At 35.3% G+C, this 27,035-nt stretch overlaps 1 protein-coding gene across 1 annotated transcript in view; it reads right to left on the reverse strand.

Moving 5' to 3' along the window:
• Positions 1-10,620: 10,620 nt before the first annotated feature.
• The window catches only part of PDS5A (PDS5 cohesin associated factor A), a gene marked incomplete at both ends in the record, with an annotated part of 120,507 nt that continues 104,092 nt past the window's right edge, over positions 10,621-27,035 (reverse strand). Inside the window, 9 exons of the mRNA XM_079704368.1 lie at positions 10,621-10,977; positions 15,448-15,556; positions 16,810-16,955; positions 17,696-17,758; positions 20,500-20,619; positions 21,608-21,740; positions 25,463-25,577; positions 26,080-26,284; positions 26,612-26,735. Coding sequence (XP_079560494.1) covers positions 10,621-10,977; positions 15,448-15,556; positions 16,810-16,955; positions 17,696-17,758; positions 20,500-20,619; positions 21,608-21,740; positions 25,463-25,577; positions 26,080-26,284; positions 26,612-26,735 — 1,372 coding nt within the window. The remainder of the gene's footprint in view (positions 10,978-15,447; positions 15,557-16,809; positions 16,956-17,695; positions 17,759-20,499; positions 20,620-21,607; positions 21,741-25,462; positions 25,578-26,079; positions 26,285-26,611; positions 26,736-27,035) is intronic.

Raw genomic sequence — 27,035 nt, forward strand, 5'->3', positions numbered from 1 at the left:
AGCCCCTGCCAATGAGTCCAGTCTGTACAGAATGGTTACCTCCGACCCTTACACTTTCTTACTGGCTTCCACAGATCTGGACCTTGAACTATACGGCACTCCTTCTGTGTATAACTGACCTCCAGTTGATTGTTTTCAAGCTTCTCCTGGAAGAACGCATACAGTGCTGTTTCTTAAAAGGATGTGTGGTCTTTGCTAGAGAAAGGAGTAACTAGAGAAGGAAGGGGAGGAAAGTGCCTTAAGTTGTAATCAGCATTGGTTAAAAAACATTATTTGAGAAATACCCCAAAATTTGAAGTCCTGATCACCAACCAGCCTGGCCCATGTTCCTTAGAAATGGTACTTTGTACATGTTCTTGTTGGACTTTGAAATAGGCACAAGATAAAATAAGTGAAGATTATTATTACTCTTAAATGGGAATGAAAAGCTGGAGCTCTAGTTTACAGGCTGAGTGTTTATGTATGCTCATTTCCATTGATTTCCACTGTTGCTGGCTTGTAGCAAACTTTAAACTTCTTGTAGGTAAAGCCATCATTATTTAGGCACACTGCAAAGCTCGTCAGACTGTTGGAGACTTGTTGGTCACCAGTGGTTTCTATTGAGTTACTCGTGAATAAAAGTATCCCAAGTGTGGAATGATAATCCCATTCAGGGTAAAATACATAACCAGTCATGATAGCTTCTCTTACTTCTCATTCTGTTCATCTCTTATTCCAGATACATATATGTAATCTGTAATCTGTTTGCTCTCTGTGAACTAGTTTTTGAACTAAATGTGCATGTCCAGAATTTGTGATAAATAGATGTATGTATCAATAGATAGTATGAATGGAAGGCCACTTTTAAGTTCTTAAACAATTTCTAAAATTTCCCAAATGTCCATAAGAATTTATGATCTATTATTATGTTCTCCCTCAGTCACTGTAAGCCAGATCAGAGTATGTAGTCAGGAAGTTCGAAGGTGGCATTTGATCCCTTATTTGCAAACTCCAGAATCTAAACAAAATATGCAAAGACATTTTATCAGCTTGTGACATACCAAGGGGGTTCATGAATATTCAGGGTTCCACACTACTATATAATGCTGCATTTCTTGGTTTTATTTGAAACAATGCATATTTTTAGCATTTTATGGTAGGATTTTACACTTGTCATATACACAAATTACAAGGTTCTCTTCAAGTCTTTAAAAATTTTTTAAAAAAATTCAGCCCATGTGCAGCACAAGAATATGCAAAACTACTTTACATTATACACACTTTTTATCAAAGGAGATACAAAATTCTGGCTTGTAGTTTTAGACAAATACAAGAAGCTTCAAACTAGACACAAAGGGTTAACATTAATTCTCAAATGTAAGTCTGCACTTTGTGTTGTATTTCTCTGAGATGTGAATACCAAATTCCTAAGGGATTTTTACTTTTTCCTTTTTCAAAGGAAAAACGACAAGTTTCCTTTATTCAAGTCCCTCCCCATCAGCTCAGTCTATCATCCTACTCTCCCATCCTTTAGTGCCAGATACTTGCTTATATTAAAAAATCAGGGGTGGGCCATTTACATATGTCTGTGGACCAGATCCTTTTAGCTAACTCATTACTCTCTTGCAAAAATCTAAGCAGCCATAACTGATGGGAATGGTCTGCTACATTATGTTAAATATGACTTCACACTAGGTAATCTAGACAGCTATGATGCTGGGTAATTAGTTAAAAGGAGATAGACGAGAGACAGAAGGCCCTACCAGTGTGCTTTTTATTGGGGGCAAATTGGTTGCCTTTAAGAATCAAGCTGATTCTAAGAGAGCTTCAAAATCTAAACAGAACATGCCCACTGATTGCTTGAGGGACCTCTCTGATGCTTATGCATAGGTACTCTTTTTCAGCATGTCGGAGGCAAGTTTTACACTTCTAAAGGGTTATGAAGAGGCAATAAGGAAGAGTAGAGCTCTTTCTGCCCTTTCAAAGATATTATTTTCTATCACTGGTATCCACTGTTCGCTAGCCATCATCCAATACTTAAATGTGTATGTATATGCATATTTAAAAGAATTACCCATCTTTCACTCAGTCAGTATACAGCCAACTCTTGATTACCTATGAGAACATAAGTGACATTTACTACCAGAAAATTTCACATTTAACATAATCATCCTTTTTTTTTTTTGACACAGCTCACATTCACTGTTTTACATCTCACGTAGACTACAGCCTGTCAAGACCAAGTTATCACACAAACGTTTATGCCCTTGAACCCATGATAGGTGTGTGCAAGGACACTGAGCACATTCATGTAGGGCTTGGGGGAAGGGCATAAAGTGGAGAATGGGGGCAGGTGATAACTCTGGGTGTGAGAAAGGATCAATCTCAAGTTCCTCCTGAATTAGCTCTTATGGTATGCCTTCGTTATTTTAATTTTATGATTACTGCAAAATCTAAAACCTGAGGCAGTCACTGTTTTATATAGATAATGGAGAGTTGACTGTAATCATGTTCTTTGTTTCTTTATGACTTTAGCCCTTTTACATAAAAAATTTCACAAGAAAACATAATATAAAAAGATTAAAAAAGACTACCATATGACATCTAGAAGCATTTATTTTATGCAAAAAGCTTAAATATGAATGTGTACACAAAAAGTGCACACATTACCTATGCTGAACAATGCCAAGAAACAATATATTGATGCAACGGTTGTTTTCTAAAATAAACATAAAAACGGAGCCCGGACTGGCAGACAAAAAGCAAAGCACTTATTTTCCAAGAGCACAATGCTGAAAACTGATAGCAATCCTAAACTCCTCCCACTTTCCTTACAAAGCTGCCAGAGTCCAACTATTTTAAAAAATTGACTTTTTTTTTTACATCAATAATAAAAATCTGGTGACAGACATTATAAAACCAAATGCTGGACAGTCTTTACTCCTTTAAAATTCCAAATATTCCAACATAATCACAGGAGTAAAAACCACTTTAAAGTGATATGCTTTATGAAACAAAAAACAATATGTACATTTATTGCAAATTATATTAAACTAAAATGGAGGGGAAATCAAAATATGAAGTGATATGAAATCAATAATAATTTTAATTATTTTCTCACTCTGATAAAAATCAGAAAGCAACATTTATAAAATTGCCACCACATCACTTTTCATAGCAGGGAACTGAAATCTGTACATCTCATTTTGCAGAAAAGTAGGCAGGCAGAAAGAATTATACATAAAAGTTTCCAAAAGGAAAAACAAAGAAATATTTAATCTGATCTCTTTTCTTCTAAAAAATTAATTCAGTAGACTTCTATTTTTTTCTTGTGTAACATGGGATATTCCTGGCTCTAAAATTGATGAATTCTCACTGTCAGTGTAAGGACATCCTATTAATTTCTTTAAAATAAAGACTGCAGCATGGAAATTAATGGTGTATTATGCTGTTAAACTCCAGATATGCAGGAACTGGAACCAAGTGTTAAGCAATTTGCTTAATTATTGACTTTTCATAAGAAAAGTCTGGGGGGAGGGTAGAACAGAGTTGCTTTTAGCCTCTCTCTCAAGAGTTTCTGCTGTACATTTCCATCAAAGGACTTGTGGTCAAGTGAAAAAAGGAAGTAATAGCTTTTTTCAGTTTTCAAGGCAGAAAGTGTGTTTTGAAGTTAACTTCATTTTCTGTTCAGGGTCATTCTGAATCCAAGTTTTTGCAGAAGCTAGAGCCTGCTTCTGTTTGGCCTTCATTTTCTCCCTTTGCAAATGAATTTTCTTTTTACCTTGGGGATAGGAGTAGAAGAAAGCAATGTTAGAAAAGATATAAACAGGAAAACAAACCATACACAGATTTCATTTCTATAGTTATCTAAAATCCGAAAATATTTTTTCATTGTTCATGTGACACTTTAGTTGATTTAGGAATCTTTCCCTAAATTACATAAAAACACAATACCAATGAAGTTTTTATTTTCAACCATTAAGCATTGCTACCCAGTGTCCAATCTGTTTATTACTACAATAAAACACTAAAAGCTATTTGAAGTAATTGTGATTTTTAATTAATACTTTCAAGATTATGTAGTAGAAAATACTAGACACTATGGAAAATGAATTTAAAAGCAGCAAAATAAGTTCTGTTCTTTAGTGTACTAAAAAAAGGAGGAAAATTTAGCTTAATTCTGTTAAGAGAAATGCCCCACTGATCCTATTTCCCTAATAGGGAGGGAGAATTATGACCTCTGGAAGCATGAAGTAGTGGGATAGGGTCTCTTTCTCTTCTCCCCTCACCTACTCCTCTCTGGGAGGAGGAAGAACCCATCTAATGGGTGAGGGAAGGAAAAACTGAGCATACTGGGATTTGGTCTTGTCTAGATTTGTTCTCCTTTGCCTCCAAAAGGTATGTTCTGGTCTGCCTGAGGTTGTTCAATTTAGGGGCAAGGCATTAGTAGTTACCTGGCCTATGTCATTCCACATTTGGGCGGGGGCTGGGGGGGAGCGTGGCTCGTGGGATCTCAGTTCCCCAATCAGGGATCGAACCCAAGCCAGGGCAGTGAAAGCCCAGAATACTAACCACTAGGCCACCAGGGAACTCCCTGTCATTCCACATTTTTCATCAGCCACATCAGTATTAAGATAGTATCTCCTTTTTAACAATTTCAAACTTGGGAGACAAAGATAAGGGGGCTGTTTACTTATATTCCCAAACCCCAACAAAACATATACCTTCTAATAAAGATAACAATGCTAACCAAAAAAAGCTAATAAGTGATTAAGATTCTTACATAGTATTAAATTAATTTGTTATAATAGATAAAATTTAATAATATGATATCAAAGAATCCTCTACAAGCTGCCTGCTGCACCTTCAGAAAGCTTCCCTTTACTAGCTCTGAGTCCTCAGTATCTTCCTGGCTGCTCTCACAGACTTTTAAACGATCCAGATCACTGGAAGAATTTCCTGGACTTGATTCTATGTCCCAAAGTGAATCGCCATCACTTCCGAGCACTTGGCTTCTGAAAAATTTCATATTATTTTGATAAAAATTCACTTGTTACTGAAGAATATTCATATTAAACTAATACACGGTTGTTTAATACATTAGGAAACACACTTAGGGGATACTTTAATATACAAACCGATGTGATGTGAGGAAACTCTCAATATACAAATGAGCACGGGAAATCGGGAAATCCTTTGCTTAAAAAAAATAGAAACTCCAAGACTCTTGAACACTCCAATATTACGCATACTAAGCAAAACATATTAATCCAAAGATGGGAAAACTAGTCTGTTATTCTATAGGTAACTTCCTTAAATTCAGTTTCCCCTTAAGTCCCAAGTTTAAGGACTGTGTCTCCATTGGTGTTTATTGATATTTTCTTTTTCATGGAAGAATTTGGCCTCAAAGATAAATAAAACATACTCAAGAATCAGCAGACCTATAAAAACACATTTTCAATGCAAAATATTTGGAATTGTTTTCCATTTGAATAATAATTCAAAAACAAAGGAAAAGCAAATAAACAACTGAAATGATGATGAATCCTCCATTCCCAAACTCAGGAAGCCAACATTAAGTGTCCAGTTGTTCAGATACTGTTTCCCGACTACAGTATACAAATGGCTGATTTTCATAAATTTACAGGGTAAATTCAAGGAATTTTCTGAAAAGAAGTAACAATTCCAAATGTAGCCCAAAATATAAACAGGAACATTTATTGGCGCATGCACACACGGCACACACACACACACACACACACACAAACCTCTGATGGAACAGATTTACTGCAAAAATCCAGAGGGATCTAAAAATCCTACGGTTAAGTTTACAAATTAAAATGTATGAACTCCCAGATTAAGTAAATTCTATGGCAGGAAATTTCTGTACACAGTTTCTGTATTTTGGTAGAATAACATATCTATCCTTGAATTAATAAAGTATATAAGTAGGAGTCATACTAAAAATTATTATTTACCTAATGTCAGTGAGAGGACCTAGTAAGAGGAATTCTAGAGGGGTGTGCACCTGCTACACATAAGTAGTATGGTATTTAAATGACTGTAGAGGCTACCATTTATCAAGGGTCCTACTTTTACAGGGCTGAAGGATTAAGGAGGTTACAAACATAAAGCATCTAGACTGTGGTTGGAATATACTAGGGCCTCAAAAATGGTTTTCACGAATTATTTAATAATAAAGTTGAAATCATACAATATGATGAGTATAAATACCAAGTAATAAAAATGGGCAAGTTTTCTGGAGGTGGTCCTAGTATACAGTGTAGACTGACTGCCTTGAGATCATCTTGTATTCAGACAGATCTACAAAGGAGCACATGGAGTAAAGAAGGGAGGGTAATGTCAGGAAAGGCTCTTTTCAGATGTTAATGTACGGACAGTTGTGACCAGCGCAGGAATTGACCATCAGGGAAGTGAGAAAGCAAGTAAAATGTGTGAAGAATAATGCAAGGTAAAGGAAAAGACAGATGAAGTAGTGTTAGAAAGCAGGGCCACAGAGAAGCACAAGGGTACTGGCCCTTATTTCTCAAAGGCTTGCATTCAAGCTTAAAATCTGGGGGTAAACTACTTTAGTGCAGTGATCTAGATCCTGCATCTTCCACAATGCAAGGACTCTAGGCTATGCTTCAAGTTGCCAGGGCAATAAGTGAGCTGTTCCTACCATTCTGGGTTCATCCTTAGCTCAGAAATGTGGTGCTTGATGGCTCTCAGCTTTGGCAACCCGGTTTCTTCTTTTACTAATGAGATGGTTCAAAGTGTAATGATAACCTTAACAGGATGATTCAAGGTGTTATATTAGCTCTGTATTCAGAATTGTTCAATCATGTGGCTTTAACCTGTATCTGATCCTCACCAGGTCTCAGGAAAATACAGGTGAGATGTCAAATCAATCATAGGTAAATACCTTCGGTTAATCAAAAGTATGTTTAGAATCTTGTATGAAGGTGAAAGCTACATAGTTTCCCATGAAATAAAAATAAAGCTGGCACCTTCATGATTTTGACCATTCAACGTTTTCTCCTTAAGTTGAAGGATAGTTAGAACAGCTGAGTCACAAACAAGGAACTTTTGTTTTAGTGTGCCTGTCTATTCCATCGCTTGGTGGTTACTATACCTTAAAACATTTCCTTTTACACATTAAGAGAAAAAAAAAAAATAATAGAGTTGTGAACGTTCATAGTTTAGAGGAGAAACATAACCACAGCTGCCACTGTTAGCAGTATAGTAAGGCGATTAATAAGGGACACAGCCTGGATTCAAAACCCTGTTCTGTGTAGCACTGGCCAGGTGGCCTGAGAAAGTAATTTTTTCAGGTCTAACCCCCTTATCTCTAACATAGGGTTGTACTTGCTTCATAATGATTGTTGGCAAGGCAAATATACATTCAACAACCTTTCCTTATTATCACTATTATTTCTACCAATATATATGCCAAGCACCATTGCAAATACCCCATACATTATTCTACCTAATATTCACTATGGTCTTTCAATGTTCTTATAGCATTAGGTGCTTCACTTAAGTTTTACACTTGAATTCAAGAACATCTGATCTCTCTTGGTTTTTTCCCTCTCTGAAGCTAAAATACTTCAGCTTTTGTTCGCATGAACTCTGAAATAGGTTAAAAAGATGACTATAGTTGTTTGGTTTAACCTACGATTATTTTAAATAAACCAGCTTCTTATGTAATAATTATAAATAATAAACTATATGCAAAGATTTTCCATTTCATGGAAACTACCACATATATTAACTACATTAGCTATTTAAAATATGGAAGTAAATATTTTCAAAGCATCCTCTGTTAAACTAGTTTTGTGTGCAGGTATAGTTCCTGTAGAATTAAGACTTAATTTTACCTTAAAGTACAATATAGTGTGGACTCCAGAGTGATGCTGCCTGGTTTTAATGCTGCCTCCACTATTTATATAAGCAAAGGGACCAAAAACTACATGGACTCTCTATTCCTGGTTCTCTCCTCTTTATAAACTGGGGATAATGATAGTACTTACCCATGTAGAGATGTTTTAAGCATTTAATAGGTTAACAAAGAGCTTAGAATTGAGCCTGGCTCATAATAAGCATTATATTAGTGTTAGCTATTATTAATCTTATGTAGCAATTTAAGTGAAATAAAATATATGTAACATAAATCACTGCCATTCATCTCTAGAATATTTTCATCTTCCAAACTGAAACTCTGTACCCATTAAATAGTAATGCCTATTCTCTCCTCCCGCTCTCCCTGGCAACTACCTCATTCTGTCTCTATGAATTTGATTACTCTCGTATCTCATAGAAGTGGAGTCATACAGACCCCTTTGGGGTCTGGCTTATTTCACTTAGCATAATGTCCTTAAGGCCCATCCATATTGTGGCATAAGTCAGAATTTCATTGTTTTACATAGTAATAAAAAATAATTCTTATACTTTTATCAATCAGTAGACCTAAAGTGAAAGTTTTCTGCTCTATTCTGGAATTGATAAGCTGGAGAAATATATTCTTTGAGGGCGAGAACCTATCCATTTTGGATACTTTTGTACTGCCAACATCCAGCACAATGCTGGCAGTTTAATCTGTCCGTATTTATTAGAAGAACAAATGAGAAGTATAAGGAACAATACTCATGTGCCTATAATGCATTCAATCCTATGCAAGAGGCTATCATGAGTAATACAGAGTTTCTGGAGTAAGTTAGGTTTCCAAGCCGAAGTCATAATGCTAGAATTTAAGGGCAGAGTTGTATATTAGATTCAGCAAAGAATGAAAAAGACAAAAGGAAGCCTGGCAGAAAGTTTCAGAATGTTGTTCTATGTTTTGTTAGCCACGAATTAGTAGTCAATAATTCAACCAGAAGTTTCTGAAATATGTGCGCAAAATCTTTGATCTGTTTTACTGAAGTACAGTGTTATCATGAATACCAAATTTAACCATCTAACTTCACTGAGAATATAAAACCATCAAAAGAATTCTGTATTTTGGATAACACATTGCCCAACTGATCTACTAACTGGCATACTTAAGACTTCTCAGGTGTCTTTTCACTCTTAAAAAAGATGTTTTAAGAGTTTTAAAAAGGCCCAAGGCCATTTTTAATCAAGACCAGTCTCTGGCATGTAAGCCATTTTTGTTGGTTTGTTTAATGCTTTTGGGGCAAATGGTGTAACTAAAAGCAGAGCAATGGGTTTTACAATGCTCAATTTCAGAGACAAGGTTGGTTGCTACTGAAAATGTTTTCAGGGTCCAAGTAAGTGCCTGCATATTTTGGTTAGATGGCAAAAGGACAGCACATGAGAGGTAAGGTCAAGGTGGCTCAGGTGGCCTCGGTGTGATGATCAGTACTATTTTATGTGGGTGAGGAATGGCTAGAATTCTAGAAACCCTTAAGAGAAGTCTGGCAGTCACCAACGAAATTTGTTCAGCTTTTGTATAACTAAAAATATATTAAGAGGTAAAGCAACTAGAATTCAAAACAATGGTTAAAATAATTACTGAGCATTTAGTCTGTAAAAGGCATCTTGTTAAGTGCTTTATATTTAATGACCATTTAATTCTTGGAACAGTCCTTTGAGGAAGGTATTATCATACTGCCTTAATGATGAAGAAAAGGAGGCCGAGGTTAAGTATGTTGTTCCAGGTCAAAGGTCCAGGTTTGAGGAGAAAAATAATAAATTTGCCCCCAATACTGGCTTTCCTTACTACACTTTTAGTCCATGAAAGTAGAAGTGACTAAGTAGAAGAAACACCCATTACTTAGTCATGTATGGCCCTGAATCAGCTGCCATGAGATGTTGAAAAAGGTACTCAGAGACACTTAAAATGTAAGAAAATTTAGTAGCCTCAAACTTCCAAATTTCAAAAATGGTAATTTTAAAAAATGTACTTACAAACACATATGCCTTAGCAACACTGTACTTTATAAAAATATTGAAGCAGGATGGTGACGGTGTCCTGACATGATCAGAGCTGGTTCTTTCCTAGAAGGAACTCAGAATCTTACAATCTAATTCAGGGGGGAGATGAATTAGGTATAGGTATATAAGGAAAAAGAAGCAGTGTAGAGCTAAGTTCTAATTGCAGACCAAGTAAGGAGCCAACTTCTAGATCTCCAATTGGGGCACCACTGTTACAGTGTGGAAAATCTAAAATCCCAACACAAACATGATCAAAGATGAGTAGCTGTGAGGTTATTCCCACTGGGGAGGGTGGGGGAGAGGTAAGTTGCTGACTTATATTAAAATTTACTGTAACAAGTGGAATTAAAGAGCATGCCATGACATCTATCTATTCCACTCTGGGATCTCTGTATCAAAAAGGTAGCCGTTTATATTTAGAAAACCCCATGCAACTATGTGAGGGAGACCAAGACAATGTTATCCTTGCTAATAAATAGAAACATCAAAAACCATATCCTAATTAAAAATTAACCAAAGAAAAAAAGGAGATCTCTCTTCAAATTGTTGTCCTGAAAGTTATGAGATAAAAGCAAATGCCACCATAACTTACTCAGGAAAACCAGGGGCAGTTTTCACTCCCAAATGCCTAAGTGTTTGGGGGTGACTGGCAACTAGGATTAAAACAAGATGTCTAAATTCAAAGTTCAGAAAGAATGGTGTACGTTACCTTTGTAAGTCAATTTGTCTCTCTGCTGGTGCTGCCTTTTTGGCTATGTCTTGCAGTTTGGGTGCTTTGGCATTACCTGCTTCCAAACCTCCAGGGCTTTCCTGATTGACTGCAGCTCTCTTTCTTCCCTTGCTAAGAGGTTTATTTATATCATCATTTCTGGTTGCATTGCCCTGAGATTCAGACTTGGGTCGACGTCCTCTCCTGGGTTTTGAAGGGGCAGGTGGTCCTGATTCATCTACTTTCTCATCTGTTTTTTGTTGGATATTCTCTGCACCAGCTGCTGTTACTGTTCTTTTCTTTCCTCGGTCACTGCTGATGTTGCCCTGGGCAGCCTGATCAGAATTAATCTCCTAAAAGAGCAGAAAACAATTCTATTAACATAAATTCCTTAAATATCACTGATCTATACTAGAAAGAAGCATTCTGCAAGTATTTTAAAAGAGTTGGAATTCCAGGGCTTCTGATTAACTTCTAATTAACTGTTACATCCCATGAAGAATGTAAACTCCTCAAGGGTAAGGACTGAATGAGGTGCCTACCATAGTGCTTGGCATATATAATATACTCAATAAATGCTTACTAAAGTGCATAGGCAGTTATATAAGAGAAAACCTACTCAGTTTTGCTTTCACAGCCATTTTAAATGAAAAGGTCCTTTTTATTGTGGTATGCTCTTAATGTATCACTTTTTAAAAGAGGGGAGGATGTTTTCATAATTCAGTGTTATTTTCTTTCTCTGTGATGCATCTAACTATAATCTTTTTGTAGTTCTGTGACACAAAGTTCTTTAATATCTCACTCCACTCATTCATTCTAACTTCTGTCTCTTCTTTTTTTTTTTAAGATGTTGGGGGTAGGAGTTTATTAATTTATGTTTGCTGTGTTGGGTCTTCGTTTCTGCGCGAGGGCTTTCTCCAGTTGTGGCAAGCGGGGGCCACTCTTCATCGCGGTGCGCGGGCCTCTCACTATCGCAGCCTCTCTTGTTGCGGAGCACAGCCTCCAGACGCGCAGGCTCAGTAGTTGTGGCTCACGGGCCTAGTTGCTCCGTGGCATGTGGGATCCTCCCAGCCCAGGGCTCGAACCCGTGTCCCCTGCATTAGCAGGCAGATTCTCAACCACTGCGCCACCAGGGAAGCCCCCTGTCTCTTCTTTATCCATCATTAACCTTCTGCTTTTTTCAGAACATTCTCTTTTTTCTGAACATTCTCTTTTTTCCTCTTTGTTTGGCATATATATTACATATTGTCATCTAAAATGTTCAAAATAGTAAAATTCCATTTTAATATGAGACATAATGGACATTAGGGGGAATAATAGTTTTCAGAATGAAAGTGACCTTTATATGTATGATATTTAGGAGTCAATTATAATAATTTTAATTGATTCAAGGGAAACAAAGGAACACTATCCTTACCCAAAAAATGAGACTTTATCTTTTCAATTAGTTAACTAATTAATTTTCATTTCCCAAAAAAATGTTTTCAATGACCAGGGAAACACATATAAGTCTTTCATGTTTCAAGAAAATTTACTTAAATGAAAACTCGTGAAAGTAGTATCTTAAGTTAGAAAATCCACAAATCAGTGTTTCACGTTGAGGATTAACAAAGTAAACCCTATCTTAAGAGACAGTATCAGAGCCTTTAACATGGGCAGCTAGACTTAAATCCATCCTTCCAGGATGATGAGCTAATGAGAATGACGACTCCTACTTCTTTCACCCTCTTGGGATGTGGAGAGTCGTGTTACAAAAATCATCATGAGGGAACAAGAGTAAGGTGGTCCACAGGATTTAAACTGCCAAACAATACAAAATGGATCAGAGAAAAGATATGCGAAGGCACCCTGGAGAAAGATGGAGATTCCTGGGCAAAATAAGGGTCAATAAAAACAACTAAGTGTGGTTAAACTTGAAGTAGAAACCATTCAACTGAATGCCTGTTAGGTGCAGTGGCTGCTGGGCATAGACTGGGGAACAAAACTGTTATTTTTCCTGTCCTCAAACAGATTAGCATAGTAGGTGACTAATTTTTTAAAGAGTAAACAAACATTTAAGTACAGATTAACCTAAATGCTAAGAGATTAAAGAAAAGGGCATTCAGAAAAAACAAAAAAACAGAGGAAGCATCAATTTCTCATTGGTTCTTCTGGGGAATATTAATTAAACAATATCAAAGCAGGACTTATCACATGAAAAGTGAAGTATTTTAGACAGATGGAAGAGGCAGCATGAAGTACCCGAAGAAGGAAAGAGCTTGGAAGATTTAAGGAACTTGAAGTGATGTGAGACTGGTATAAGGTAGGAGAAGCTGGCATGGGCCAGATGATGAATGCCTTATGGGACATTTAAGAAATCTGATTTTATTCTAAGTGCTAATAAAAGTCATTGATGGACTTTAAACAGAGGACAAACATAATCCAAATTATATTTTAAAAAGATCACACTGGCTGCTATATTTGGTGATGAGATTGGAAGGGAGCAAGAATGTTAACAAGAAGGTAAAACTACTACGGTATCAGAGGTTGAGTTAGGGAGTTCCCTGGTGGCCTAGTGGTTAGGATTCCAGGTTTTCACTACCATGGCCTGGGTTCAATCCCTGGTCGGCGAATTTCCTGCAAGGCGCATGGCATGGCCAAAAAAAAAAAAAAAAAAAAGTTGAGTTAAACAAGAAAAAGATAATTTAAAAACGGGCAAATATGAACAGGCAGTTCACACAAGAGTACATCCAAATGGTCAACAAAAATACTGATCATCAGAGAAATATAAATTAAAACAATAGTGGGGCATTAGTTCTGATACTTTAAACTGAGAAAAATTCAAAAGAACTATAAAACCTGTTGTTAGTGGGTATATAGAGAAAAAAGTACCCTGCTGGTAGAAATGTCAAGTGTTCTAATTTTCAAAGAAAACAATATGAAAATATCTAAAATCTCTAGTATATTTACTCCTTGACCTAGCATTCCCACTACTAGAACTTACTAGCCCCTAGAAATAAAATCACCAGTAAATTTAATGTAACATTGTAGTGACAAAGAACAGGGAAAGGAAGTATTTATATGTATACAAACATGAAAATGATAACACTGTAGAGAAAAAACTCAACACACAGATAAGGCTGTTTAAAAGGGGAAAAAAAGACTATTAAAAGTCATGCATATGATCATATTTACACATTTATGAACATTATGTATATGTGCATATGTATAAAGAACTCATGCAAAAGCCAAATGAAGAGGAAATCAGTTGTCAGCTGTAGGCATGAAGAAATAGAAGACTCTAAAGGGCAACACTGGTGGTACTGCCTGCCTGCTCCACGGAATGTTAATGTGTTATTCTTTTAACCACCTCCCTTATTCATTCTTCATATTGCCATTTGATTTTGCTCACAGAGTAAATAATAGGAGAAAATGTTCTGATTTGTAAACATGTATATACAATTTGCTGGATAATTTTTATATACATAACTAATAAATTGGTTTATGCATCAATCTCTTTGAGAAATTGGTTACCAAGAAACACTCTCTTAGATCTTTATCTTCTTTTAGTACAACAAAATAGTGTTTTGAGCCTGCAAGACTGAGAACCAGACCCTGGAAAGAAATGATCATATCAACTTATGGGAGATCTGACTGGGAAGCTATCAGGCTTTTGTCAAAATACAACCCCTGTCTCTTCAGGCAACAGTGAATCTGTTAAAACATTCTCTGGAAGTATGAAAAAGTTAAAACAGTGTTTGGAACAATATAATATTACAGATCAATCAAAGTAATATTTTGGCCCCTCAGAAATTAGAATTTAAATGTCCAATTTATCTTCTATACAATTTTACAGCAGAGGTTGAAAAGGTTATAGATAGATGTTTGTACTAGATAAACATTTGCATCCCTGTACCACCTCTTAATACATATTATAAGCATGTTTTAAGTATCTGTGGCAATATGCATATCTGCATCTAAGCATGATTATGTTCAATGTTTAATTCTATAGAAGGATCCCACAATATCTAAATCTACTGGTTTCTGAATTCTAAGAGTTTTGAAAGTGAGAGGTTCCCTGTTACCTGAATTTACTGACATACTGAAGTTCAGATAGCAAACAGCAAGAGTATGGATAGTCAGACTGACCTAAAAAATGTATCCTTACCTATTCAGTTTGAATTCAGATAATGAGTTTGGATAGGAAAAGTTCAGCTACTGTGGAATAACTGTATAGTCCCATATTTTATGTACCTGAGGATAACTCCTAAAACATTTGATAATACCATAAATATATGGGGGGTAAAAAAAAGTATGTCAAGAACATGATTCTATAGAAAAAGAAATAATAGTATTAGGTCATTCTTACTGAGGAAAGTTATCCTCCTACCAATGTTATACTCCTTTCTGTCCTGCCAAAAAATTGTTAAGAATATCGGGGGCCACAGTTAAAAGATACACCATCAAAGAGTGCAGCTGTTAAATAAAAACTCAAACATATTTTAAAAGGTCAACTCATTAAGTTTAACTTAAAACAACAACAACAGAAACAGAGTGTTGATCCCTGGTGGGAGTCAATAAAGTTTTGAAAACAAGATCTCAAAACACTTCAGTTCCTATTCTTTCAAGGTATTGGGAGAAGTAGGGTGGGAGAAGGTGACCACACAAACTCTGGTAAATGAAGAGAGTGGACATAGACAGAATCACGTCTGTAAAGTGGAAGCCCGGTAAGTATAGCAGGGGGTGGTGGTATTAATGTGTAGACCGTGGGCTTCTTACCCCATCATAAAATTGTAATAAGAATCTCCATGGGAAAAACCCACTTGTTAAGTCTTAAAATTTACCTTATTCTTTACTGGGTCAATATTCTTTACAGGTGTCACAGAAATAATTCTCACAGGGTTCTCTTCATTTTCACTAACTCCAGTTTCTGCTGCCTCTGAACTCTGTTCCCTGTTGAAGAGAAATAAACCAAAGCTTCTTTATTTCACCACATGAATAGAAGTGTACTCTCTCACTATACCAATAAGGAAAGAGGCTTAGGCTGATTTAGAAGCCTGGCCAAGTGAAGTAATGTTAACAAGACTCGGATCTTCTGTGGTTACAGACTACTGCTCTACTATATCAAGTTTTGGATTTCCATCTTACCTTACTAATGTAAGACAGAAATGACTACCTAAAACCACCAGACAGAAAGCTTAGTTGACAAGCAACAAACAACACAACTATTCTATAAGCCTATCTGTTGGGGGTGGAATACCCTAAAACAAAGCAAAAATACAACAGATGAGCGTAGAGTATAGTTTTCTCCAGTCTGTGTTCTTAATGCTCTGCAAGGGAAGGGGCTGCAAGAAGAGGCCATAGGGGAGGTGTCTGACCCCCACTATCTATGTAAACCACAGGTGTTCCACGTTAATTTTTTTATATTTTGGGATTCTACTGCTAAAAATGTGTTTTAAAACACCACCACTGAATTTATGCTTAAAATTTCATGAATTAGAATAAAATCTTTAAAAGCCTCAATATTTAGTGTTGGTAAGAGTAGGGTCAGGTGGAAATTTTTATGCAGTAGCTAAGACAGTAAACACTTGACATGTTAAACATGTTATCTTTTTAAAAAATATTTATTTATCTGGCTGTGTCAGGTCTTAGTTGTGACATGCAGGATCTTTGTCGTGGCATGCGAACTTAGTTGTGGCATGTGGATCTAGTTCCCTGACAAGGGATTGAACCTGGGCCCCCTACATGGGGAGCGCAGAGTCTTAGCCACTGGACCACCAGGGAAGTCCCAAACATGGAATCTTTAATAAGTGGAAAATGTTATTAACAATGTTATCTCTACTCATGCTATACTAATCTTGAGTTAAAAATTAAAAAGCATGTAAATTAAATTTATTTAAAGAGTTACATTTTCAGTTCTCCTAAGTGTTAAACACAGACACACGCTTTCATGTAAATTAGTTTTAGTATATTACTAATTCTTACGTTTTTCCATTTAACTTTTCTACACATTTAGAATGCTAAACAGTTTTAAAATGTGTAGTACACTCTCAATTTCCATCATTATACTAAAATTTAGCACTACTGTTTTTTACTAAGATGTTTCCTAAAGTCCATTTTTGTGATACAGTGCTTTAAGAAAAGAAACTGAAAGATGAACCAAGTAGTGAGTGATAGTAACAAAAACAATTGGAGAAAAAAATTGCCTTGATCGATTTCCGGTGGAAGGGTTCAGCTCTGAATTTACATTAATATTGCTTCCAGTCTCAGCTCCAGTGCTTCTAACATATGGTTTCCTTCCCGTTGCTGATAAAGGCTTGTTTACCGCACCTAGTACTCCAGCAGGTTTTGGCTAAAAATTACATATATGCATGTTATTTTATACCTTACTGAAAGGAATACATACAAATTTAGACACATGTAAGGGATACTGTTCCGCTTACGGCCAGGAATTGTTGTTCCTTTGGAAAGTTAAATCCTACATTTATTAGAAATGATAATTCTGTAAAACAATATCTAAACATAATTACAAATCAAAAGCATTACCTCTACTTAAAACTAACTATGCAATATTTAATTATTCCTATTGCTCAATCAAAATAAAAAGTGTCCCTAAAACATAGTGAAATACGTAATAATTAAGACATAATAAAATATCTTACAGGTAAATTACTGAGTATATATAATAATAGTTTAGACACTGTTTATCAAATATTAAATTTCCCTTTGCTCTTTTAGATGTCATATTACCTTTATAGAATATAAACTGTCTAACTTATTTGTACTTTAAAATTATCTTTATCTTACACATCTAAATATATTATACCATTTTTCAGGGAAATCTGCTTTGTGAATTCTAAATAACTTGAAGCCTTTCAGTACTGGTGAGAACACATGGTTGTAATTCTAAAGTGGTTTATGGCAAAAAAAAAAAGCCTGAGAAAACAAATGCTTTAGATGCTATAATCCACAACATGATCCCTAAGAATCAGGAACTATAAAATCCGAGGGACATTTAAAGGTTATTTCTAAGAATAGCATAAGTAATATGCACATGAGATAAAGATTCCCCAATTATCTAGTACATAATACCTTTCCTGTTAACAGAAGTACTCTTGTCTCTTCTGAAATGTAACTCTTGTCATTACAGAAGTCCTATCAAAAAAACAAACAAACAAAAGTGAACATATTTTTTTGTCCATACAAGACTTTTCAAGGCATTTTGCTTTACAATAACAGTTTCATTTGAGCTAAGAAACATATCAAACCATCAAAGCATATTTCATGAACCATACCATAAGTCTAGTTTTAAAATTAACTCAGTGACACACAAGACTTAGTCAAATGTCAGATATAAATTACTTAAATCACATTTTTTTTTTGGCAGCGCCACGTGGCTCGCAGGAGCCTAGTTCCCTGACCAGGAATTGAATCCAGGCCATAGTCAGTGAAAGCACGGAGTCCTAACCACTGGAATGCCAGGGAATTCCCTTAAATCACATTTTAAATAAAACACACTTCTATTCTTTCATATGGTTCAGGGCAAACAGTCTCCAGTTTATTCAATGAACTATGTTCTCCACTCTATTATAAAATTTACTTTTTAAAAAAATTTACTTGGCCACACCACGTGGCACACGGGATCTTAGTTCCCCGACCAGGGGCTGAAGCCACGCCTCCTGCAGTGGAAGCACGGAGTCTTAAGCTCTGGACTGCCAGGGAAGTCCCTAAAATTTACTTCTTTGGGGCTCCCAAAGCATCCAAAATGGTACTATGCATATATCAGGCACTTAATATTCACTAAAAGAACCCCACACAGAATCTCAAGAAAATTATCCTTACTGAAAAAAAATCTGTTACTTTAATTAAAAATGTTTTGTTTCCTAGAACCATAAGTAGACTATCCAAATCATAAAGGTAAATACACCATCAAAATCTAATTTAGTCAATTATAATGTTATTTGGCTGCAGTGATATTAACCAGTTAATAAATGAATTAAACCAAATGTGGACACTGATGATACTTTTGAAAATTGTATCTGTATAAGAGTTCAATTTGATCCTATGGTGCCTCTATCTGTTAATTATCCTGGGAATAGCACACGAGTAAACCACAATGGTCTCACGGAAGCAAAATGACTTACTACCATCTGGAAGTTCATTAATTTTTAGGTAATAGCACTTAAAAAATTATTTTTCTTTTATTAAGTTTACCTTCACACTAGTGTCACAGAAAAGAACAGAGGCCTTAAATGTCCCTATGAAAAGAAATAACGCTTTTGACATGTGTTCTAGGCAAGGCTGGATCTTTCTTTTCTTCCCCACAAAGGCTTTTATGTAGCTAAAATAAATGTTACATGAAGATACACTATAGCTTCACTAAGCTCACTATCTTAATATGCCTAGTTTTCTTCTGTCTGAATTTATACCATATTAAAAGCAACATATTAGAAAAGGAAATGAGGAAAGCTGATCATTTAAAACAGAAAAAAACCAAAATTATTATTAAGAAGGCTAAAGACATTCTAAGTTTCATATCAAAACAAAAAACAGTTAGAATTAGGTGTAGTGACAAACAGCAATTTAAATTCTTGATGATGTATGAAGATCCTATTTGGGTACTATTCCAGTCACGATAGCCCTGGGTCAACAATAACGTAAATTTAAATTCAAGAGCTCACTCAGGAGTATTTATAAAGACCAGTAAATTCAATTAGAACAGAAGTAACTTTGCAATCCTTATTATTCCTATCAAAACCAGGCAGAGTAAATTCTGAGTACTAAATCAAAGTCTGATTAAAATTTTTGTTGAAAATTTTAAATGCCTTATTCTTTCCAATTAAAAATATTAAGGAGGGCTTCCCTGGTGGCGCAGTGGTTGAGAGTCCGCCTGCCGATGCAGGGGACACGGGTTCGTGCCCCGGTTCGGGAAGATCCCACATGCCGCGGAGCAGCTGGGCCCGTGAGCCATGGCCGCTGAGCCTGCACATCCGGAGCCTGTGCTCCGCAACGGGAGAGGCCACAACAGTGAGAGGCCCGCGTACCGCAACAAAAACAACAACAACAACAACAAAAAAAAATATTAAGGATATTTTTTTAAACAAAGCACAGGAAAGTTAAACTTTAAAATACCACCTTAAAGTGGGTAATAAATAAAAGGCATTCTTTTTGAAAAAGTTCCTTAATCCAAATTAGCTGGAAAAACTTAAAGAGCTTTAGTTAGCTGAAAAATTTACTTACATGGAAAACTTCATTTGCTGACAGCAGAATAAATGTACAATTTATTATTAATACCATTTATTAAATGCTTACTTTGTGACAAACTCTTAGAAACCTAGGTATATTAGTAATTGTTCACGGGTATTATCATCTGCATTTTAGAGGTGAAGACATTGAGGCTTAGAAGAGTTAACATGTGTAAGGTCCCTCAAATTAGAAATGGTTGATTCGAATCCAGGTCTGTCAATTGCCAAGACCAATTCCACTCATTCTAACATTTTATTTCATATATTTTATTTCATATATAGATGTATATATATTTATACTCTACCAAATATTTTGCTTACTTCTTGTCTGAAAAAATACTAACAGTGTTTTAATGAGATGAAAACAATTTAAGAAATTTGAAAATTCCTCTTACATATTAGAAATATCCAGAAGGAATAGCTCACATAGGAACACCACCACCAAGCTTGATTTGTATTCTCTACTCTGTAAGGTGAGAATGATATTTTTCAGGCTTTGGAAGACAATCTCCCATTTCTTGATAAACTCACAGAGGTATTTTTTTTTTTTTTTACTCTGTAGTCAAGACAGTCCAATACTTGCCACTAGGGTTGATAGTAACAAATTTAAATAGGTTTAGTATGGTAGAAAAATGAAGGGAAGAAAATTACCTTTTCAGGTTGTGTAAAAAATTTCATTGGAAGGACCGGATCCTTTGGTGAATCTGCATTGCACAAAGCACTTTTACTATTTATAACACACAGGGCCACATCACACACTGTATAAAGTTTCTAGGGAGGAAAAAAAAAATCACATATACCTTTCAGTAGTGAAAAATAACCACAAGTACCACCAATTCTAACCAATATATAAAATCAAATCAAAACAATAATATGGGGTTATTATTTATTCCTTGAACATTCTGCATTTGTATTTCTTCTTATGTAGCCTCCTAGTAAACAACAACAAAAAAGACCCCTTCATCTTAATTTAACATGAATGCCAAGTATATGTTAAAACAATAAACCAAACTAAAGGAAACATACAAAAAGAATATCTACTTGTCTGTAACTCTTCTAAAAGTTCTTAAGACAGCATAGTTGTAAATTTTACTAGTTCTTATTCCTGTGCTCTGTAGAAGTTTTAATATCTTTTTCAAAGTAATAAATGTTTTTCAAATAATAGAATTCAATTTAATGAAATAAAGTAAAAACTAAGTATATATATATATATATATATTTTTTTTTTTTGCGGTATGTGGGCCTCTCACTGTTGTGGCCTCTCCCGTTGCGGAGCACAGGCTCCGGACACGCAGGCTCAATGGCCATGGCTCATGGGCCAAGCCGCTCCGCGGCATGTGGGATCCCCCCAGACCGGGGCACGAACCCGTGTCCCCTGCATCGGCAGGCGGACTCTCAACCACTGCGCCACCAGGGAAGCCCTATATTTTTAATAAACGTTCTGTAATATATTTTGTTATGTAATAGTTAGGAAAAGGGTCACAATATTTTTTCCTGTAATATCTTTTTTTTTTTTTTTTTTTTGCGGTATGCGGGCCTCTCACTGCTGTGGCCTCTCCTGTTGCGGAGCACAGGCTCCGGACGCGCAGGCTCAGCGGCCATGGCTCACGGGCCCAGCCGCTCCGCGGCATGTGGGATCTTCCCGGACCAGGGCACGAACCCGTGTCCCCTGCATCGGCAGGCGGACTCTCAACCACTGCGCCACCAGGGAAGCCCTCCTGTAATATCTTAATACCCACTGGCCTAATATATATCTTACTTCATTTGTCTTGGATTCATCTGGAGACTGGGCATCTTTTGTTAGCTTGATGTTCTCTGCCATCTTCTTCATAAAGGCATGGCTGTTATTTTCATTCTTTGTCATTAAAACTTCAAGCATGAACCATAGGCACCTAAATGACAAACATATTCACTTAGTAAAGAGACTGATTGTAGGTGCTTTTGCTTAAGGGATTTAATAGCTTACTGGGAAGTTCTGTTGTCTGAATATAATAAGAGTACAATACAGAGAAAACTCTAATGATTAATAGAAATACCCTGTTAATAATATGCAATTCAAACAGAATCATATCACAAATAACAAATATGAACACATAGCTTAATATGAGAAAGCCTGACAGTTTCATGAGGCACACAGAGATTCATTCTATAGGTATTTAATAAACATTTAGATGATATAACGTGTATTAATATCCAGCAATGATAAGCAAACCAGCATACAGCACAGTCTTGCCACTTTGACTATCTGCAAGCTATGGAGAAGATCTAAGATTTGTATGTAATTCTACTGTGACATAACTCTGAATTTCACATGCTATGAGGCTGGTGTGCATAGTAAACAGTAATTCAGCTAAATAGTCACATCTCAAACCATTTTTGCTGTTTTCTACTTGTTACTTTATATTCATTTAATACATAAAGTGTCTGAAGGTGACACCTGAATTTCTAAGTAAAAATGAATCCCAAATCAGGATGAACATTAGAATCACTTGGGGAGCTTACATCGACAAATCTAGGATCAAAGCCTATTACTAAGTTCCCATGATTATTCTCAGGCAGCCACCATGGATTTACTGTTTTACTACATCAACAGGAGAGAAAAAACATTTGATGATAATCTATGTATACTTCTTTGGCTATAGTATATGTAAATGTCTTAAGAGACTACTGTAAGGGGGAAATAGATTAATGTAGTTTGTTTTTAGTAGACCTGTCTTATAAGAAATACTAAACTCAGTCCTTTGGGCTGAAACGAAAAAACAATAGACAGTAACTTGAAGCTGTAAGAAATAAAGAACACTGGTAAAGGTAATCACATAGATAATATAAAGCCAGCATTACTGAACTTCTGATTTGTAACTCCTTTTTAAATATATGACTTAAAAGGAAAATGCATAAAATAATAATCATATATATATAATATAAAACAATGTATAAAGATATAATTTTATCAATTAAAATATAAAGGGAGTGGAATAAAGCTGTATAAAAGCAGACTATCTCTATACTCATGAAACTAAGTTGCTATTATTCTAACTAGGCTGTTACAACTTTAAGATGTTAAGTGTAATCATTAAGAAAATAACTAAAAAATATACACAAAAGAAAGTAATCAAAAAGGTTCCCTACAAAAAACAACTACAGCTGACCCTTGAACAACCCAAGAGTTAGGGGTGCTGACCCTCCACACAGTTCAAACCTGTGTTGTTCAAGGGTCAACTGTAAATACAAAAATGAGAGGCTATGGAGCAATTAAGTAACAAAAAATACGTAAGACACAGAGAAAACTAACGGCTATATGGCATAAGTAACTTCTTCCTTATCAGTAATTACTTTAAATGAAAATAGATTAAGTCCCCCAATTAAAAAGCAGAGAAGCAGAGTACATTAAGGGGCGGGGGAAGATCCATCTATACCTTATCTACAAGAGACTCACTTTAGATATAAAAACACAAATTATTTGAAAGTAAAAGGATGAAAAAAATATATTCATGCAAACAGTAACCAAAAGAGAGCTGGTGGCTATTTTACAATTAGACAAAATGGATTGCAAAAGACCCAGAAGGACTATATTGATGAGAGTAAAACCAGTAAGAAGATATGACTATTATAAACACATACGAACCTAGCAACAAAGCCCCAAAATCTATGAAGCAAAAATGGACAGAATTGAAGGGAGAAATACATGTTTCCACAATAACAGATTTCAATACCCTATTTTCAATAATGGATAGAAAATCCAGACAGGGACTAAAAAGAAAATAAAGAACTTGAACAACACTATAAACCAATCAGATATCAGATATATATGGAACACTCCAACTAACAATAGCAGAATACACATTTTTCTCAAGTGAACATGGTATAGTCTCCAGGGCAGACCGTATGGTAGGCCATAAAACAAGTCTTAATAAAAAGTATCTTTTCTGACCAGAATGGCATGAAACTAAGTCAATAAAAGAGGGAAAACTGGAAAATTCACACATATATGGAAATCAAACCACACATTCCTATGTTTTTTTTTTTGGCCTTGTGGCTTGTGAGATCTTATTTCCCTGACCAGTGATTGAACCCAGGGCCTTGGCAGTGAAAGCAGAGAGTCCTAACCACTGGACCGCCAGGGAATTCCCAAACCACACACTCTTAAACAACCAATGGGTCAAAGAAGAAATCACAAGAAAAATTAGAAAATACCTTAAGACAAATAAAACAAAAACACAACATACCATACTTATAGGATTCAGCACTGGTAGTACTAAAAAGGAAATTTACAGCTGATAACACCCTCTGTTAAGAAACATCTCAATGAATGATCTAACTGTATACCTTAAGAAACTGTACACTTTAACTAGAAAAAGAAAAGTGAACACTTCAAATTACATGGTAACTTAAAATGAAATGTTTAAAGATACTCAAAAGTACTGCATGCTAGATAGAACCAAAAAGTATGTGATTTCAATTCTAACTAACGACTTCAGTACTTTTCCCACATCACTGTTGCCTCTTGCAAATCTAATCCCTTTTTCACATGACTGCCTTGCAACTGAAATAGGGCTAAAAAGGTTCCTTAACATAGACCTTGTGTTCTAGGCAAATACATACATCACTTTTTCACTTTATGAAAGTGCTTTCTGGGAAATCCCAAAATAAAAGTTATTTTTTAAAAAAAAGGAAAAAGAATTTGCAAATAAAATATATTTATTAAGTAAACAGAAATTAGAATTGGAAGATATTTTAGGGATTATCTATTTCATATCCTGCATTTTATGGATAAGGCAACTGAAGCAGAGAAGTAAAGTTTTTACTCAGATAGCTGAGACTAGAACCTATGTCTCCTGAAAGAGCTACAGGAGGCAGAGATAAACTGTTGATTACAACCTCAAATAAGATTAGGGATAAGGCCTCATGTCGCACACAGAAGAAACATAGTACTTTAAATACAAGCTGAGGGAACCAATTTAAACGTGCAAAGCAAAAGCACAGCAATGGGAAAATAGACATTGCTTTAAAGTTTCTTGGAGGTCATTTGTAGACAAGCCTAGGCTACTTCCTACTTGTTCACTCACCCTGCATCATATATAAAGTTCTATTTTACATAAAAACACTTCTTAAACAAGTGTTTTGCAATTGTTTACCTGCCTGTCTTTCCACTAGAGACAAATCTCTCTGTGACTGGTGTAACAAATCTAATTTTGTATTATCACAGACCTGCCACAGAGTATCTCGTATGTGTGTGCATATTTTTGAGGAATTATCTTTTGAGGTTGAAGTATAGTTTTAAGGAGAGAAATTTTCACTACATGGCTTTCTAAATTATCAAACTGAAGTAACTGAAGCCCATCTTAATACAAAGGTAAAAGTAAGATAAAGACCAAATCAACTTATTTCACAGACTCAGCTAAAGCTAACTGCAAACAAACAGGAAACAAACAAAACAACCAAATAGAACTTATTAGGTAGGAACAATTTTGTAAGATGAAACTTAAAATTTACAATAAAAGAATAAAACCATAAAAATGTTTTTATTCTAATGGGAATAGTAAAAGGAAAAAATTTAGCATTTTTTAAAAAGGAAAAATAATACTTAGACTTATTAAAAATCAACATGACTTACTCTTTAATATCACGAAGTTGATCAACATCTTGTGATCTTGTAAAATCTGGATCATGGGCTAGCAGGTGAATCATATACGGAACTACATACTCAGGCAACAGTGATAATAATTTCTCTGAAGTGAAAACATTATTATTAACAATAGTAATAATAGCCTTTATAAAAATCCCTCCCTAATTTACGTTCTAACCGCTTCAGTTAACATTTTTTCCCTCAGTTATTTCTAAATTAGAGGCAACATGACATCTAGATGATACTGAAATACTTTTTTCAATTTTGTAGGCTACTGAAGACAAAGGATAATTTAAGATTGAGTCCCTGGCAAAGCTAGGAAAGTAATTCTTTACTCTCTGACATCAGAGCAATGTGTTCAAATCAAGTCACACTGCTGATTCCATAAGAAAAAACACAGTTCCTCCAAACAGTTTTATGCATTATAAATAGGACTCACAAACCAGGATTTTAGATTTTACTTACATCTTAACTACAACAACAGCATTCTATAAAAGTCCCAGTGTTATTATAAACTATAATAGAAATATATGAAATAAAACCCTCCACAAATTGATACACTGACAAGATATATCTGCACACTGAGCACTTTGAAAATTACTTACCAGTAGCCATGGGGTTCTGTTTAATGTACTCCCTGCGTATACTGATATTTTTTAGTAAACACTGTCGTGCATGTGCTCTTCTCTCCTTCACAGGATCTTTGGCACACAAGGCAAAGATCGCCATATACTCCAATGGGAGGAGTAACTTCACAAGTGCCTTATGTAGCTTCTGAGCAAATATCTGCCTTACTTGATAGCACTCATCCTACAGCAGCACAAAACCAAAAATACTTAAATAAAAGTATTAGTACTTTTAAAACCATGACAAAAACCCCTAGTTTAGTTTTTTAAAATTGGCAAACATTTACAAAAGGACAGTTTAAGCATTTTTAATGTCTTCATTAAAAAAAAAAAGATAATTATACTGAGGGAGTAAATAACTTAATTTTGGGGAGTTAACTGGTTAGAATAGTAATAATAGCAATCCCTTTTGTGCATACATCCATAGAGCAAATGGATCTGTAATCTATAGAAAGTAAATAAATTTAACTTTGAAGGCCAAGTAAATGACAAAAATAAGATTGTTACTTACATTAATAACAAGCGCACAGAGCTGAAACTGCTCTGGGGTTATAATTTCATGGTAACAAGGTTCCTGAGCAAGCTTCATTATGGCACTACCAGCAGCTAATCGCAAGCGAGACATATCAGATTTACTATAAACAAACAAAAAAGAAATAAACATTTCCTATAACCATTATCATTCACAAAACTCTTTGATCCCTTTTTGACTGTTAAGGTCTTTAGCATAATTTATGCTTAAAATGACAAAATGTACAAATATGGGAAAGTTACTTTGAGTCCTTCAACACAGGGCAGAAGGCTCAAATCATTGTGACTATCTGATATTAAATTTATCTGCCTTTATTTAAAATTTTTATATTTATTTTATTCAGGTATAGCTGATTTATAATATATTAATTTCAGGTGTACAACATAGTGATTCAAAATTTTTA

Source organism: Hyperoodon ampullatus (assembly GCF_949752795.1).
Source record: "Hyperoodon ampullatus genome assembly, chromosome: 1".
NCBI classification, from domain to species: Eukaryota; Metazoa; Chordata; class Mammalia; order Artiodactyla; family Ziphiidae; genus Hyperoodon; species Hyperoodon ampullatus.